Raw genomic sequence first — 17,397 nt, forward strand, 5'->3', positions numbered from 1 at the left:
CGGTCAGGCTTGACAAAGCCCTGGCTGGGATGATTTAGTTGGGGATTAGTCCTGCTTTGAGCGGGGGGTTGGACTAGATGACCTCCTTAGGTCCCTTCCAACCCTGAGATTATATGACGGGGCCTCGGGGCGGCCTGGCGGGGGAGAGACTGCGACCCCAACAGGACCCTATGGCCACGGAGCGGGCTGGGGGGGAGACCCCGGGACCCCGGCGGGGGAGACCCCGCGACCCCGACAGGACCCTATGGCCACGGAGCGGGCTGGGGGGTAGACCCCGGGACCCCGACGGGGCCCTGGGGCCAGAGAGTGGCCCGGCGGGGGAGACCCCGCGACCCCGACAGGGCCCCATGGCCACGGAGCGGGCTGGGGGGGAGACCCTCCAATAATCCCCTCAGCGATCAAAATGGCGGTGGGAAGCGGTCTCACGGGCCCGCCCCCGGCCAGGGCATGTCCCAGAAGGCCTTGCGCCCCGCCGCGGGGCCTCATGGGCGCGATAGTCCCGCCGGGGCCGGACTACGGTTCCCGGCCTGCCCCGCGGCCCCGCGGAGAAAATGGCGGTGTTCGGCGCGGGGCATGCCGGGAGCGGCCTTCCCCAGCGGGCTCGTGGTTACCCAGCGGGCTGCGCGGCTGCCGCGGCGCCTCATGGGAACCGGAGTCCCGACGGCCCCGGCCGCCCTTTGCCCTGAGCGGGGTCTTGGGCATCCCAGTGGGCTGTGCGCCTGCCGCGGGGCCTCATGGGAGTTGTAGTCGCGCCTGCACAGGGGCCCGCCGTTGCCCGACGCAGCCTCCCCGGCCCAGCCGGACTACAGTTCCCGGCGTGCCCCGCGGCCCAACGGCACAGCGCACAAAATGGCGGCGGCAGGCCCCGCGCGCGCGGGGCCCGCCGGGAGCTGTAGTGCCGCGCGGCCGGCGCGCCCGCTGTCCCGCGCGGCGCGGCGCGGCCCGGCGGACTCCATTTCCCGTGGTGCCGCGCGGCGGGCGGCGCTGGCGGGGGCGGGGGCAGCTGCTGGCTCGGAGTCAGGCTCAGGCCGAGGCGGCGGCGCGGAGCGAGCGGGCGGCCTGGCTCCGTGAGTGGCGCAGACGCGGCGCGGGGGGCCCGGGGCCGCGGGGAGGGGCCTGGGGCGAGGGGGCAGCAGAGGAGGGGGGATGGGGAGGGGGCAGAGGAGGGGGTCGGTGGGGAGGGTCTGGGGTGGGGGGAGGGGGCAGAGGAGTGGGTGGGGGGCTGGGGCGATGGGGCAGGGGCAGGACGGGGACAGAGGAGGGGCTGGGGTGGGGGGCAGGGGGGTGGGGATGGGGAGGGGGTTGGTGGGGAGGGGCTGGGGTGGGGGGGAGGGGGCAGAGGAGTGGGTGGGGGGCTGGGGCGATGGGGAAGGGGTGGGGGGGCAGGGGCAGGACGGGGACAGAGGAGGGGCAGGGGGGTGGGGAGGGTCTGGGGTGGGGGGAGGGGGCAGAGGAGTGGGTGGTGGGGGGCTGGGGGGATGGGGAAGGGGTGGGGGGGCAGGGGCAGGATGGGGACAGAGGAGGGTCTGGGGTGGCGGGCAGGGGGGTGGGGAGGGTCTGGGGTGGGGGGAGGGGGCAGAGGAGTGGGTGGGGGGCAGGGGGGATGGGGAAGGGGAGGTTGGGGTGGGAAGGGGCAGGATGGGGACAGAGGAGGGGCTGGAGTGGGGGGATGGGGAGGGGGTTGGTGGGGAGGGTCTGGGGTGGGTTGGGCGGAGGGAACAGAGGAGTGGGTGGGGGCGGGGGGATGGGGAAGGGGTGGGGGGGTGTGGTTGGGTAGGGGTAGGACGGGGGGCAGAGGAGGGGGCAGGGGGGATGGGGAGGGGGCAGGAGGGATGGGGAGGGGGCAGAGGAGTGGGTCGGTGGGGAGGGTCTGGGGTGGGGGGGAGGGAGCAGAGGAGTGGGGATGGGGAAGGGGTGGGGAGTGGCAGGGGCAGGACAGGGGGCAGAGGAGGGGCTGGGGAGAGGCAGGGGCAGGAGGGGGGCAGAGGAGGGGCTGGGGTGGGGGCAGGGTGGATGGGGAAGGGGAGGGAGCAGAGGAGTGGGTGGGGGCAGGGGGATGGGGAGGGAGGAGAGGAGTGGGTGGGGGGCAGGGGGGATGCGGAAGGGAGGAGTGGGTGGGGGGATGGGGAGGGAGCGGAGGAGTGGGTGGGGGGCAGGGGGGATGGGGAAGGGGAGGGAGCAGGGGGGTGGGAGGGTGTGGTGGGGGTAGGGGGATGGAGAGAGAGCGGGGGGGCAGGGGAGGGTGTGGTGAGGACAGGAGAAGATGGGTCGGGAGCGGGGGGGGGGGCAGTGCAGGAGCCACAGCCCCCCACCTGGGGGTGACCCTCAAAGTACAGATTTTTTCCCCTGCAATTGTTGCGTCTTCTCCCTTTTCTCTGCTCCATAACCCCTCCTCCCTCTCTGCCCCCCCCATCCTCCCCCTGCCACAGAGCGTCATTTAGGCCATCCCTTCCGCCTGCATGCCCCCCATCTTCTTATCTGTGCCCCCTCCCTGCAGTCTCCCCAACACCGAACCCCCTCCCCAGGCTCCCCGGAGGTCTGCCCTCGTTTACATGCTAATTTGGATCTACCTGTGTGTTGTCATCCTAAAAAGACATTTGTTGGGGCTGGGTTTTGTGTTTGGTTTGTTCGGGGCGGGGGGGAAGGGCACCCTTGCTAGGGGACCAGGGACTAGGAATCAGGACATCTGGGTTCTCTGGGAGGGGAGTGGGGTCTAGTGGTTAGCGTGGTGTGCTGGGGCCGCTGGCAGCCCAAACTCGGGGGTCTGAGGCCGTGTGTCTCCCTGCAGGTCTTGCAGGCCCGGGCGGTGCTAGCCTGGCGGCGCCATGTACAATGGGATAGGGCTCCCCACTCCCCGGGGCAGCGGCACCAACGGCTACGTCCAGCGCAACCTCTCGGCCGTGCGGCACAAGAAGGAGCGAACCGACTACAAGTCGGAGGAGGAGCTCAGGAAGCTGGAGTCGTCTCTGGTTAAGAAGCCCAACCAGGAGATCCTGGACCATGAGCGCAAGCGGAAGGTGGAGCTGAAATGCCTGGAGCTGGCCGAGCTCATGGAGGAACAGGGGTACGTATGGGGGTGCTGCACTGTGTCACACATGGGGGGGGGGGGCACATCAGGGAGGGGATGGGACACACATTGAGGATGGAGATGGGATGCAAGGGGCACATCGGGGGTGGGGATGGGAGGTGGGGGTGGTTGGGGGCACACTGGGGGTGGGACATGGGGGGTACGCATTGGGAGGGCACACAGGGAGCTTGGGGGAACACATCGGGGGTGGGGATAGGATGTGGGGTTTGTGGGGGGGCACACATGGGGGGGTGGGGATGGGACGCGGGGCGTTTGTGGGGGTACACATCAGGGGGTGGCGATGGGAGGTGGAGGTTGTTGGGGGGCACACATCGGGGGGGTGGGGATGGGACACGGGGGTTGTGTGTGTTGGGGGGGGGGATGCATTGTGCTATGACGATGAATGTAGCTAGGGTGCCCCAAAGTAGGCTGTACCCTGCCATGGAGAGGGCCCGTCCCGTGCTCCAACGGGCCCCTTGACGCAGTGCAGGGGTGCATGGGGGAGGGGGCATGTGCCGTGGGTCCCTGTCTTCTCAGGCTGTGGCCCAGTGGCTGGAGCAGCTCTCGGGGCAGGAGACCCCAGTTCAAGCCCTCCTGTGGAGACGGGACATTGCCCCGGCTCTCTGCCCCCGGGCTGATGGGTCCGTAGCTGTCGCCTTCCTTGGCGGGCGCCGTAATAGGGGCCTGGGAGGCACCGAGACCGTGGGGTTGGGGGGGGGGGGGGGGTCCACATTGCCCCCGACTTGCTTTGGGAGCTGCCGGAGAATGGAAAAGCCGGGCACTGGCCTAGCCTCGCTCAGGTGTCCTCGGCCAGAGTCCGGGGACACCCCGTCTCCCCCAGCGCCCCCTGACTCTCCTGGCTCCTCTCCCCAGTTATGCTGAGGGCGAGATCCAGGAGAAGGTGGCGACCTTTCGGCTCATGCTCGTGGAGAAGGACGTGGCTTTGGGCAAGGAGGGGGAGCAGCAGCCTGAGCAGAAACCAGCGTAAGTACCCAAGAGGGCCACCAGCAGTGGGGCGCATCCCCCAGCGTGCCTCCCCCCGGCATTGCTAGCTTCACTGGCTGGGTGCTAGAGACGGGCTCCACCTTCCCTTGCTGCGTCTCGGGCCTGAGGTGTGTCAGCGGGTGCCCCATCCCCGCCCCCCTCGGCTGTGCCGGTGCCCCTCACTCCCGACACACAGCCCCCTGCTAGCCCAGCTCTGGGCTCCCCCCAGCTCTGCTGGTGCCCCTCACTCCTGACCCGCAGTCCCCTGCTAGCCCAGCTCTGGGCTCCCCCCAGCTCTGCTGGTGCCCCTCACTCCTGACCCGCAGCCCCGCTAGCCCAGCCCTGGGCTCCCCCAGTCTTGCGGTCTGTTGCGCCCCTTACCGCCTCCTCTCCCCTCCCCAGGGTCACAGAGACCCACCAGCTGGCCGAGGCCAATGAAAAGAAGAACGAGCGGCTGAGGGCGGCTTTTGGCATCAGCGAGAATTACGTCGACGGGAGCTCGTTCGACCCCAACCGCAGGGCGAAGGAGGCGGCGGCTGCCAAGCAGCAGCAGGAGCAGCAGAAGCAGTACGGGTACTGGCTGGGGTGTGGAGGGGCAGAGCTGCCCCCTGCTGGGGCCTTCGGGGTTGTGGGGGCCCAGTGCTGGCGGGGGCAGGCTGTGTGCGGTGCTGGGGTGGATGGCCGATACCCCTCCCTGTCTGGCCTGAGTTGCAGCCCTGCCCTCTAGCGGTGGGAACGCAAACAATAGGACACAAGCTCGAGGCCTGTTGCCCCCATACCAGGGGTTCAGCTCGTGGTGAGGGAGGGGCTGGACCAGGGGTGATTAACCCCTTCACGCCTGCTCTGTCTGTCCCCAGCTTGGTCCGTGAGTCCAGCAGCTCCCGCTCTCCATCCCCCAAGCAGAAAAAAAAGAAAAAGAAGAAAGATAGAGGCAGGTGAGTACCAGGACACCTGGGTTCTCTCCCCAGCTCTGGGAGGGGAGTGAGGTCTAATGGTTAGAGCGATGGGGGCTGGGTACCAGGACTCCTGGGTTCTCTTCCCAGCTCTGGGAGGGGAATTGGGTGCAGTGGGTAGAGTGGGGGGGCTGGGAGCCAGGACTCTTGGAAGTCTCTGATTCCCTCCAAGTGCATTTGACTCCAGCTGCATTCCCCTGCAGGTCAGAGAGCAGATCCCCTTCTCGAAGGGAGAGGAAAAAGAGCTCTAAGAAGAAGAAACACAGGTAAGGGATGGGCCGGCTCGGGGGGGGGGGGGGGGGGGGGCAGGGAATGGGACATGTGGCCTTTCCCCTGTAGGGGGCGCTGGCTCCAATCCGGCCCCAAGGCGGGTGACTGGCTGGCTCTGGGGGTGGGGAGTCTGTGGGCCCCAGGGTCTGTTAGTTGCGGGGCGATTGGGACGCAGTGGGGTGCCATGGCTCTGCTGACCCCACATTCCATGTTCTCTGTCCAGGTCTGAGTCAGACTCGAAGAAGAGGAAACACAGGTGAGGGACTGCGCTGGTTTTCTTAGTGAAATGGGCAGCCCCGCCCTGTCCCAGCAGGGGGCGCTGTGGGGCAGGGCGGTGGCTGAGGGGGGAGCTCCTGGTGACTCCAGGCCTGGCCTCTCCCAGCAGAGGGCTCTGTGGGGCGGGGCGCTAGCTGTGGGGGGGAGCTCCGGGGTATTCTAGCCCCGGCCTTTCCCAGCAGGGGGTGCTGTTGGGGGCGGGGCACTGGGCGTGGGGGGCTCTCCCGTTTCCCAATGGTCCCTGTTACTCACCTCAGGTCTCCCAGTCCCAAGAGCAAACACAAAGCCAAGGAGAAGAAGAGGAAGAGGTAAGAGTCCAGTGTGTGGCCCCCCCCACAAATGCCACAGCTAGTCCCCTCCTGCACCCCCCCTTGTGTGCCCCCTGCACCGCTGTCAGCCCCCTCCTGCACCTCCCTGGCCTGTGCCCCCCAATGCTGCGGCCAGACCCTTCGGCCTGCGCTCCCCATGCTCCCTGATTCTCGCCCCCCACGTCGTCCACCCCCCGCTGCCAGGATTCGTCCCCACTAATCACCCCCCCCCCCCGCCCCCCGGCCTGCGCTCCCCACACTCCCTGATTTGGCTCCCCCCCCAGGCTGCCCTGCCCCCTCCACCGGCCAGGATTCCTGATTTCCTCGCCCCAGCCTGTGCTGCTCACGCTGCCCACCCCCCAAGGGCAGGTATTATTCCCCCTAACCGACCGTGTGCTCTCAGATCCACCAGCGAGTCGGCATCGCAGAAGGGCCGAAGAGGTCGCTCGTCCTCTCCAGACTCTTCCTCCTCCTCGGACAGCTCGCGGAGCAGGTAGGTGCCCCGCCGGTGGGGTGGGGGTGGGGTGTCAGGGGCGCGGGGTCCTGCCTCGAAGGGCTTCCTAACACCCAGGGGGTGTTGCTGCTCTTAGTGACCTCTGATCCTTCTCTTTTGCCCCAACCTCCCCAGGTCCCGGAGTGTCACCACTCAGAAACGGGCTTCCCGGCCCAGCGTGAGCCCCGCCGCGCCGCCGCGGAGGAGAGCTGACCCCGAGGGCGCCCCAAAGGATGCCCCCAAGAGAGATCACTCAGCATCCCCCGAGGTCAGCCGGCGTGCACAGAGTGGCAGCCCCCGGGAGGGTCGAGATAAGCGAGAGGTGAGTGGTGGGGACTGGGAGCCAGGACTCCTGAGTTCTCTCCCCAGCTCCGGGAGGGAAGGGGGGCGTCTGGTGGGTCAGAGCAGGGCAGGGATGGGAGCCAGGATTCCTGGGTTCTCTCCCCAGCTCCAGGAGGGGAGTGGGGTTTAGTGAGTCAGAGGGCGGGGGGAGGCTGGGAGCCAGGACTCCTGGGTTCTATCCTAGCTCTGGGAGGGGAATGGGGGCTAATGGGTGAGAGCAGTGAGGCTGGGGGTGTGGGTTGAAGTCCATGCAGTAGCAGCTCTCTCTCCCGCTCCCGCAGAAGCAGTCTTCTCGGCGCTCCCCCCGCCAGCGTTCCTCCTCCCTGTCGCCCGTCTCCGAGGGGAAGCAGAAGGACAAGGATCACCCCCGGCAGCCAGAGCGCAAATCCACCCCCACCCCGACCTCGGCGCGTGAGCCACGCCCGCAACGCCGCTCCCCGTCCCCTGAGCCGGCCCGGGAGAGGGCCTCGTCCGGCCACAAGCGCCCACCCTCCAAAGAGACCAAGTCCCCCCGTTCCTCCTCCCCGCCTCCAAAAAAGCCAGTGGCTGATCGCCCCAAGAGCCCGTCGCTAGGGGCTGCCCCCTCGGCACCGGCCACGACCCGGAAGGCCCCCTCCCCCCAGCCATCCCGCTCAGGCTCTGAGAGTGACGAAGACTCCTCCTCCTCTTCTCCCGAGCGGGATAAGCCGGCCCCAAGCAGGCAGGAGAAATCGAGGGGCTCCCAGCGCCGGGACCGCTCCAGTTCTTCCCCGGAGCCCTCCCAGCCTGCTAAGGCTGCCCCCAAGCCCTCGTCCCGGCGTGAGCGATCTGGCACCCCCGCGAAGAGCGCCAAAACCCGCTCCCTCTCAAAGAGAGACGCTAAGTCACGCTCGCGGACGCCCCCTTCTCGCAGGGAGCGCTCCCGCACCCCGCCCCGCCGGGGAGGGCGTTCCCGCACCCCGCCCCGCCGGGGGGCCCGTTCCCGCACGCCACCGAGACGGGGCCGGTCCCGATCCCGGAGCCCCCAGTGGAGAGGCAGGTCCCGGAGCCCCCAGAGATGGGGCCGTTCCCGTTCCCGCACTCCACCCAGGTGGGGCAAATCCCGTACGCCCCAGAGGAGGGGGAGATCTCGCAGCCCTCAAAGACGAGGATGGTCCCGCTCCAGGACACCCCAGAGGCCTGGCTGGTCTAGGAGCAGGAACACAGCGAGGCGGGGTCGGTCTAGAACCCCGCCCCGGCGAGGCAGGTCCCGGTCTAGAACCCCGCCCCGGCGAGGCAGGTCCCGGTCTAGAACCCCGCCCCGGCGAGGCAGGTCCCGGTCTAGAACCCCGCCCCGGCGAGGCAGGTCCCGGTCTAGAACCCCGCCCCGGCGAGGCAGGTCCCGGTCTAGAACCCCGCCCCGGCGAGGCAGGTCCCGGTCTAGAACCCCGCCCCGGCGAGGCAGGTCAGGGTCCTCTCCCAGGCGGGAAAAATCACTGATTTCAGCCAGGAGGAGCCGCTCTGGGTCGTCAGCTGAGAGGAGGAAGAAATCCAGGCTGCTCCTGCGGAGGAGCCGGTCAGACTCATCGCCAGAAGTAAAGCAGAAATCCAGGAAAGTGTCAAGACGCAGCCGCTCCACATCGTCCCCTCGGCTACGGAAGAAATCCAGATCATCACCCCGGAGGAGCCGCTCTGGCTCATCACCTCGGCCAAAAAAGAAATCCAGATCTTCCCCTCGGAGGAGCCGGTCAGGGTCGTCTCCAGCGCTGAAAAAGAAATCCAGAACGCCGTCCAGAAGGAGGAGGAGGAGGTCTGGATTGTCTCCGGCACTCAAAAAGAAATCCAGAACACCGCCTAGAAGAAGCCGGTCTGGATCGTCTCCAGAAGTGAAGAAGAAATCCAGGTCATCCCCCAGACGAAGGAGATCTGGATCTTCTCCATTGGCGAGAAAGAAATCCAGATCACCACCGAGACGAAGCAGGTCTAGGTCTTCGCCAGTGTTGAAGAAGAAATCTAGATCACCGCCGAGACGAAGCAGGTCTAGGTCCTCACCAGTGTTGAAGAAGAAATCTAGATCACCCCCGAGACGAGGCAGATCTGGGTCCTCTTCAGTGGTGAAGAAGAAATCCAGATCACCACCTGTGAGAGGCCGATCTGGGTCTTCTCCAGCATTGAGAGAGAAATCTAGATCGCCCCTGAGACGCAGCAGATCTGGATCATCTCCAGCCGTGCGAGAGAAATCTAGATCGCCCCCGAGACGCAGCAGATCTGGATCATCTCCAGCCGTGCGAGAGAAATCTAGATCGCCCCCGAGACGCAGCAGATCTGGATCATCTCCAGCCGTGCGAGAGAAATCTAGATCGCCCCCGAGACGCAGCAGATCTGGATCATCTCCAGCCGTGCGAGAGAAATCTAGATCGCCCCCGAGACGCAGCAGATCTGGATCATCTCCAGCCGTGCGAGAGAAATCTAGATCGCCCCCGAGACGCAGCAGATCTGGATCATCTCCAGCCGTGCGAGAGAAATCTAGTTCGCCCCCGAGACGAAGCAGATCTGGATCATCTCCAGCTGTGCGAGAGAAACCAAGATCGCCTCCGAGACGAAGCAGATCTAGATCCTCACCAGAACAGAGAGAGAAATCTACATCACCTCCTGCGAGAGGCAGGTCTGGTTCCTCTCCTGGGTTGAAAAAGAAATCCAGTTCTCCTCAAAGGCAAAGTGGGCTTGGATCTTCACCAGCAGTGGAAGGGAAATCCAGATCTTCTCCAGGGAGAAGCAGATCTGGATCCTCTCCAGAATTGAAGAAGGTGTCTAAGACCTCTCCAAGACACAGTGGTGCTGTGTCTTCTCCAGTGGTGGAAGAGAAATCTAGCTTGCTTCCAAGATGTAGCCAGTCTGGATCCTCTCCAGAACTGATGAAGAAATCCAGATCGCCACCTGCGAGAGGCAGGTCTGGATCCTCTCCAGAACTAAATGATAAATCTAGCTCACCACTCCCAAGGCACAGCCAATCAGGATCTTCTCCAGGGCCAAAAAAGAAATCCAGATCACCTCCAAGATGTGTTAAGCCTGGTGCCTCTCCAGTGGTGAAGGAAAAATCCAGATCTCCCCAGCCATGGCAAAGCCGATCCGGATCCTCTCCAGAAGTGAAAAAGAAGTCCCCATCTCCGCCCATGAGAGGGGTCTCTGCAGAGCAAGCAAAATCCAGATCGCCTCCCTCATTGAGCGGACCTGGATCATTGTTGACACTGAAAGGGAAATCCAGTTCGCCCCCAAGACGCAGCCGATCCGGATCCTCTCCAGGGTCAGGAAGCAAGCTTGGGGCAGTTTCAAAACACAGCAGGCCTGTGGTTTCTCCAGAAGCTACAGAGTTAGTGAGGATTTTAGCAGGTCAGGTCAAGCCCATGTCTCCTGAGACAAAAGACAAATATGGAATGTCCCCAAGAAGGAGCAGGTTGGGGTCGTCCCCTGGCATCAGAGAGAAATCCAGAACACCTCCAAGCAGCTCGGAGTCTTCTCCGGAACGGGCAGAAATATCCTCATCACCTCTGAGACGCAGCAGATCTGGCTCACCCCCGAGGCCGCGAGAGAAGTCCCGATCGCCCCCGAGGCCGCGAGAGAAGTCCCGATCGCCCCCGAGGCCGCGAGAGAAGTCCCGATCGCCCCCGAGGCCGCGAGAGAAGTCCCGATCGCCCCCGAGGCCGCGAGAGAAGTCCCGATCGCCCCCGAGGCCGCGAGAGAAGTCCCGATCGCCCCCGAGGCCGCGGGAGAAGTCCCGATCGCCCCCGAGGCCGCGGGAGAAGTCCCGATCGCCCCCGAGGCCGCGGGAGAAGTCCCGATCGCCCCCGAGGCCGCGGGAGAAGTCCCGATCGCCCCCGAGGCCGCGGGAGAAGTCCCGATCGCCCCCGAGGCCGCGGGAGAAGTCCCGATCGCCCCCGAGGCCGCGGGAGAAGTCCCGATCGCCCCCGAGGCCGCGGGAGAAGTCCCGATCGCCCCCGAGGCCGCGGGAGAAGTCCCGATCGCCCCCGAGGCCGCGGGAGAAGTCCCGATCGCCCCCGAGGCCGCGGGAGAAGTCCCGATCGCCCCCAAGACGCAGCAGATCTGGCTCATCTCCCAGGCCTCGAGAAAAATCCCGATCTCCTGCAAGGTATGGCAGTTCTGGTTCATTTCTGAGATCTAGAGAGAAATCCAGATCGCCTGCAAGGTACAGTATATCCGGCTCGTCCCTAAGACTTCGAGAGAAATCCAGATCTCCTCCAAGGCGTGGCAGGTCCGGCTCATCCCCGAGACCTCGAGAGAAGCTGGGGGCGTCTCCCAGAAGCAGCCGCTCTGGGTCGTCTCCAGAGAGACCCAAGGGCCCGACGAGGCGTGGTCGGTCCAGCTCCCCCTCCAGAAGGGGGAAGTGGAGATCTTCCCTGCGGCGAGGAAGATCTGGGTCGTCGCCCAGGAGAACCCGCTCCCGGTCCATCTCCAGACGAGGCAAATCCAGAAGCTCCCTGCGGAGGGACCGATCCATCTCGTCGCCCGGCAGGAGCCGCTCGAGATCCACCTCGCGGTTCTCCCGCCGCCGGGAGCGCTCGCCGTCCTCGCCCCGCCGCGGCAGATCCCGCACGCCGCCCCGCCGAGCCCGAGCGGGGTCTTCCCCCCGGCGCCGCGGCTCCCGGCAGCCCCGCTCCCGCTCCCCGCCGAAACTGGACGTCTCCCGCACTCCAGCCTCTTCCTACCGTGGCCGCTCGAAGGCGTCACCAGCCAGGACCCGCTCAGGCTCGGGCTCACCGAAACGAGCCGGGAGGAGGTCCCGCTCACCGCCGGTGCTGGAGAAATACCCCAAAGTGGGAGCGGCTGACAAGACAGCACCAGGCAGAGCTGAGAAGACGTCACCCATGGTGGTGGTGCCCATCCGGCGCAGTCCGTCCTGCTCCCCGCCGGTGCCGGACGAGGCCTCCCCCAAAGCCAGGAAAGCCCATTCCCCTGCCCCCAAGATCCACTCCCCACGGCCAGAGGGATCTCTGGGGGCGGTGAGGAATGGGGGTCCAGCGCCCGCCTGGACCCTGAACTCCTGCCCTGTCGCCCCTGGGGGCTCCCCACCTGCCGGCCGCCTCCCCGCAGCCAAAGGGCCAGAGAAAGTCAGATCTTCCTCCTCTTCCTCTTCCTCCTCCTCCTCTGCCTCCCACAAGGTGCCCAGCCCCCTGCCCGCCCCACTCCCGGTGCTGCCCCCCAAGGAGGAAGACAGGGAAGGGCCAAAGGTCAAGTCGGAGCCGCCAGCCCCGGAGGGCCCTGGGGAGCTGCCAGACAAAGCCCGGAGCGGAGTCCCCAAGCTGCTGGTGCCGCTGCCGGTGCCCCCCCGCACCCCGTCCAAAGAGAAGAGGAGCTCGTCCACCTCCTCGTCGTCCTCCTCGTCTTCCTCGTCCTCGTCCTCTTCCTCTTCCTCCTCCTCCGACTCCAGCTCCAGCTCTTCGGAGTCCAGCCACGACTCTCCAGCGAGCAAGGGGCCCGACCTGGAAACAGCAAAGAAGGAGTGAGTCCCCTGCGGTGCCCCCTCTGGCCTGAGCCCCCCACAATGTGGCATGTCCCCGCTCTCCCTGGTCCCCCACGGCACGGCACCTATGCCCTCTGCCTGGTCCCCCACGGCCCGTCCCCATCCCCTCGTGGCACGCCCCCCCATCTCCGGCCCCTTGCAGCAGGGCACCCTCCACCCAGCTCCCCACCCCATTCCTTCTGGCCCAGCCCAGTGCCCCCCGCTGAGCTGCCACCCTGCGCATGGTGCCCCCTGCCCAGTCCCACTCTCCCCGCCCCAGTTTCTCACGCTGTCCCTGTCCGCAGGCCCCTGAGTCCGGCGCAGAAGGAGCTGGTCCGCGAGGGGCGCCCCCTGGAGGTGGCCAAGCGGAAACGCCGTTCCCGAAGCTCCAGCAGCTCCAGCAGCAGCTCAACGTCTTCATCCTCCTCCTCGTCGTCCTCGTCTTCCTCCTCGTCGTCGTCCTCCTCCTCCTCGTCCTCTTCTTCCTCCTCCTCCTCTTCCTCCTCCTCTCCTAAGCCTGGGCCCCAGCCACAGCCCAAGGCGGCCCCCAAGAAGCTCTCGCCTGAGCAGAGGCGGTAAGTGTGGGGTGTTGGCCTGGACGCCTGGGTCCTCATTCTCCTAGGGGTTGGGCATTGCCAGGCTGGATACCTGGGTCCCTGTTTTCCCCTGGATCCCTCTGGGTCTGTCTGAGGGGAGTTGGTGGTTGATGCCAGCCCAGATGCCTGGGTCCCCATTCTCCCCAGGGAGCAGGAGTACAGCTGGCTGACCCTGGGTCCCCTGCCCTGTCCTGCCCAGAGTGCTGCTGGTCCCACCCTCCGCAGGGGGCGCTGCTGTCTCACCTGCCATCCCCCCTTCCCCCCCACAGCTCCCGGAGCCCCCGGAAACCGATCGACTCCCTGCGTGACTCGCGCTCTCTCAGCTACTCCCCAGCCGAGCGGCGCCGGCCCTCCCCCCCGGAGCCCCCCCCGGCCCAGCGGGAGCGGCACAGGTAGGTGTCTGCTGGAACCCCCCAGGGACCAGCTCGTGGGTGGGAGGGGGGCTAGGAGGGAAGGGTGAGGGGTGGGGGGGCTGAGGAGCAGGGGAGGGGGGAATCGAGCACCTGGGAGGGGGCAGGCTTGGAGGGTTGTGGGTCAGATCTGGGGGCGCCACTGACCCTCCCCTTACCCGGCGCCCCCCTCAGTGACAAACCCTCCCAGAGGAGCCGAGGAACCAACAGCCGCTCCCCGGGTCGCAAGCGCAGGCGGGAAACGCCCAGCCCCCCCCACGCTGCCCGTCGCCGAGCGTCCCGGTACGAGGGGGCTGAGACGGGGCTAGATGGGCCTGTGGGTCTGATCTGGGGGGGGCTGGGAGAGGGCAGAATACCAGGGTAGATGGGCCCATGGGGCTGATGAGGGGGCAGGATACTGGGGTAGATGGGCCCATGGGGCTGATCTGGAGCAGCCAGGAGGGGGCAGGATACCAAGGTAGATGGTCCCATGGGGCTGATCTGGGAGGGGGTACCGGCGTACATGGGGCTGATGGGCGGGGGGTGCAGGACAGGGCGGGATACATGGGCCCGTGGGGCCGATCTGGGGGGCGGATCGGGGTAAATGGGCTCATGAGGCTGATCCGGAGGGGCAGGGAGGTGGCGGGATACCGGGATAGATGGGCCTCTGCATTTTCCCCCTTTCTCCACCGGGGGCCAGACCTCTCCCTGTATCCCCTTAACCCCTCCCCCCTTTCTCCTCTTTTCAGGTCGCCATAGCCCGCGGGGCTCCGCCCAGCGCCCTCTAGCAGGGGCACCGGCAGCAGCCTCCTCTGTTTCCATTGGCTCCTTCCTTCACCTCCCCCTCCCCCATTGGTCGGCGGCTACGTCCCGCCCCCTCGGCTGCCGGGGCCCCGCCCCGTTGTGACTCGAATCTCGTTTTTTTCCCATGTGAGCGTTTCAGTTTTTTCTCTTCTGTGAGTTTTACCGATAAAAAAAACCCGACAAAACTTCTGTGTTTTGAGACAAGTGGGGGGTGGGGGGGGAGTTGGGTTGATTTAGACAAAAAATGGTTAAAGAGGAAAACACAAAAAAAGGGGGGGGGGTTGGGGGGGGGGACGGAAAAAGCCGGCTTGATTTAGTGTTTCTCAGTCGGGGGGGCTGGCGAGATCCTGCTTCTCTGGCAGAGACCCGCATGGCACGGGATGGCATGCGTCCCCCTACATTTCTGAGGTGCATCGCCCCTCTTTGAAGCACCCCCAATTTTCAGGGGGTGAATCCCCCCAAATCTCGGGTTTAGATCACCCCCTTGTTTTGCAGCCCCCCCCCAAATTTTAGGGGGTAGATTATTCCGCTTTCACTGGCAGCTGCTCCAGAATCTCAGGGGGAGCTCTCATTGCGAGCACCCCAAATTTCCAGGCCCATATCCCCCTTCCCAGCCCTCCCCCCAGATTACTCTGATTGGGGGCAAGGAAGTGATTTTGAGTTCTCCTTGCCATTAAAATGTGGGGGAGCGCCTCTTCGGGCTCACGGTGGGGGTTCTCGCGATCGATATTTGGGGGGATGTTAGCAGGAGCATCCTGAGTTCCAGGGCACAATCTGCCCTCTTCTCAGGAGCCACCCCCAAAATTAGACTCCTTTTTAGGGGAGCATATGTGCTTTCAGTTAAATTTGGGGCACCTCGTCTGATGTGTGGAGGGAGCAGAGTTGGGGGTTCACCGGACCCCCCAATAAAGGATGTGGGGGGGGGCTCTTTGAACCCCAGAACAGCAGTTTGGGGGCACCGTCAGCAGAGCCCAGATCTGCGGCTTTGGAGCGTGAGGGGCTGTGCCGCGGGCCCCACAATTTGCGGGGGGGTGAGCTGGCTGAGAAACCCTAAATCGAAGGGCAGATTGGGGGGTGGGGCGGGGGGCGGGGCAGAGAGTTTTCTTCACGTTTCTTAAAAGCGTTCGATTTTTTTTTTAATCTGTACAGCAAGGAGACATTTTTCTGTGAAATAAACTACGAAATGCAGAGCCTGCGCCCCCTCCCTTTCCTCGGGTGCCTGCGTCTTTCGGGGGGCGGCGGGGGCCCCCCAAACCTCGCTCCCTGCCCCGGGTGGCCAGACAATAACCGGGCAGATGCTCCCCCCGGGACCACAGGGGGCAGGAGCAAGCCGGGGAGGGATTCCTGCATAATGGGGGTGCCCGGGGATGGTTAGGGGGCTGGGAGAGGGTCTTACTCCAGTGAACCCCTTTATGGAGCGACAGGCAGGGCCCCGGGGGCTCCTGAGCCTGCTGCTATGTCAGCAACGGCCACAGGAGGGCAGCACCGGGCGTACCAAGTCCAGCCCTGCTCTCCCCTCGCCTTGGTGCAGGCTGGAAAGTCCCATTTCATAACCCCGCTGGGCCCCCCCTCCCCACCCCAGCCCTGCCGGTGCCCCTCACTCCCGACCCACAGCCCCCTGCCAGCCCAGCCTGCCCCCCCCCCGCCCAGCTCTGCCGGTGCCCCTCACTCCCGACCCACAGCCCCCTGCCAGCCCAGCCCTGACCCCCCCTGCTCTGCCGGTGCCCCTCACTCCCAACCCGCAGCCCCCTGCTAGCCCAGCCTGCCCCCCCCCGCCCAGCTCTGCCGGTGCCCCTCACTCCCGACCCACAGCCCCCTGCCAGCCCAGCCCGGACCCCCCAGCCCTGACCCCCCCTGCTCTGCTGGTGCCCCTCACTCCCGACCCGCAGCCCCTGCTAGCTCAGCCCTGACCCCCCCCCAGCTCCACCGGTGCCCCTCACTCCCAACCCGCAGCCCCCTGCCAGCCCAGCCCTGCCCCTCACTCCCGACCCACAGCCCCCTGCTAGCCCAGCCTGCCCCCCCCCGCCCAGCTCTGCCGGTGCCCCTCATTCCTGACCCGCAGCCCCCTGCCAGCCCAGCCGTGGGGTCCCTTCCCTCACAGGGCTCTGCCGGTGCCCCTCGGTGCTCTACTTCTCCTGTGTGTGGTAGGCAGGTGGCTGCAATGGTTTGTGCACTTTGCTGCAGGGAGCGGGGGATCAGCAGGGGGCGCTCTCCCCTGGCAGTCAGGGCTGGCCCCAAGGCGGCGCTAGGGGGCGCTGTGCTGCAGGGAGCGGGGTGAAGCTAAGGTAAAGCATTTCCTCTGAAAATGTCCCCAAGCCCCGGGGTCTGGGTCCAGTCCCAAACCAGGGGCGTCTGTTCTGCCTCCCTCGCTCCCCCTGAGCACCAGAATGGATTTAACCTCCCACTTTGTGTTCCCGGCGTCGCTGTGCGGCCGTTCCCCTGCTGCCCCACCCCAGAGCTGGCTGCATCTCAACCGCAGGTGAGTCATCCCTGTGCAGCGTTGTATGTGGCTGTTCCCCAGCCGCTCCGCCCCAGAGGTGGCTGCATCTCAGTGCCAGGTGAGCCATCCTAGTGCGGTGTTACATGCGGCTGTTTCCCAGCTGCCCCACCCCAGAGGTGGCTGCATCTCCGCGCCAGACAAATGAATTTGAGGAGGCAGATTTATCAGTTTTTGTCTTTCAATGCAGCAGTTTATTTGAATCCAGACGCTGGTTGAGGTACAGTCCCTAGATCCTTCCTCTCCGGGTTTGTGTGGATAACAACCTTCTATAGCTGTTTTGCCTCAGCAAAGATTTGAAACCATCCTCCCCTTTCCCGGGCCAGGGTCTGAGCAGACTCTGGGTGCTCCCCAAGTTTGGGTTCCTGATACCTTCATTTCTCCTGCTCCTGAATCCCCGGGACTCTTAGGGGGCTTTTCACCCCCAAGTCCCGGACTCCTGGGTCCCTCCATTCTGACACCACGGCTTCCCTTGGCTCCTTGCTCTTCTCCAGTGCCTGGATGCCTGGGTCGTGCCCTCAGGATCTTCTTTGTCCTCCAGGTGCCCGCGTCCTTTTCCCACCCCCAGCCACAAGACCCGGACTCCTGGGTCCCGTTCCACCAACACCCCCACCTCTGGCGCTGGGAACCACTCCCCCCGTTTCTCCTCCCAGACCCCGGGGTCTTGGACTCTTGGCTCCTACCCCCCCCCAGCCCCGGCCCGGACTCCTGGGTTCCCTTCCCCCACCCTCTCCGGCCCCCGGACTCCTGGGTCCCCAGCCCCTGCGGCGCGGCGGTCTCTCCTCCCGTTGCTCACAGTACACTCATCCATAAAGTAGGAAACACTACACGGGACACGGCGGTTTAGTAGTGCTTTCTACTTTATGGAGGAGTCCACTGTCCGTATCGGTGCCAGTTCTCAAGCGGCGTCCCGCGGCGGGCACCTCCCTGTGCCAGGCTCCG

At 65.8% G+C, this 17,397-nt stretch overlaps 1 protein-coding gene across 9 annotated transcripts; it reads left to right on the top strand.

Annotated features, from left to right (window-relative positions):
- Positions 1-916: 916 nt before the first annotated feature.
- On the top strand, positions 917-14,143 carry SRRM2 (serine/arginine repetitive matrix 2). 9 transcript variants are annotated; one of them, XM_037898709.2, is made up of 16 exons: positions 917-1,067; positions 2,789-3,064; positions 3,941-4,051; positions 4,454-4,624; positions 4,909-4,986; positions 5,208-5,270; positions 5,498-5,530; positions 5,808-5,858; positions 6,262-6,351; positions 6,487-6,673; positions 6,975-10,711; positions 10,742-12,169; positions 12,475-12,744; positions 13,035-13,157; positions 13,350-13,457; positions 13,904-14,143. In XM_037898709.2, exons 2-16 carry the CDS (start codon positions 2,826-2,828, stop codon positions 13,911-13,913), a joined length of 6,699 nt encoding a protein of 2,232 aa, XP_037754637.1. In that variant the 5' UTR covers positions 917-1,067; positions 2,789-2,825; the 3' UTR covers positions 13,914-14,143. The 9 variants fall into 9 exon arrangements, with proteins under 9 accessions (XP_037754637.1, XP_037754638.1, XP_037754639.1 ...); XM_037898710.2 differs by having other exon boundaries at positions 6,975-10,231; positions 10,262-12,169; XM_037898711.2 differs by having other exon boundaries at positions 6,975-8,083; positions 8,117-12,169.
- The last annotated feature ends 3,254 nt before the right edge of the window (positions 14,144-17,397 follow it).

Source organism: Chelonia mydas, chromosome 6 (genome assembly GCF_015237465.2).
Source record: "Chelonia mydas isolate rCheMyd1 chromosome 6, rCheMyd1.pri.v2, whole genome shotgun sequence".
Classification (NCBI taxonomy): Eukaryota; Metazoa; Chordata; order Testudines; family Cheloniidae; genus Chelonia; species Chelonia mydas.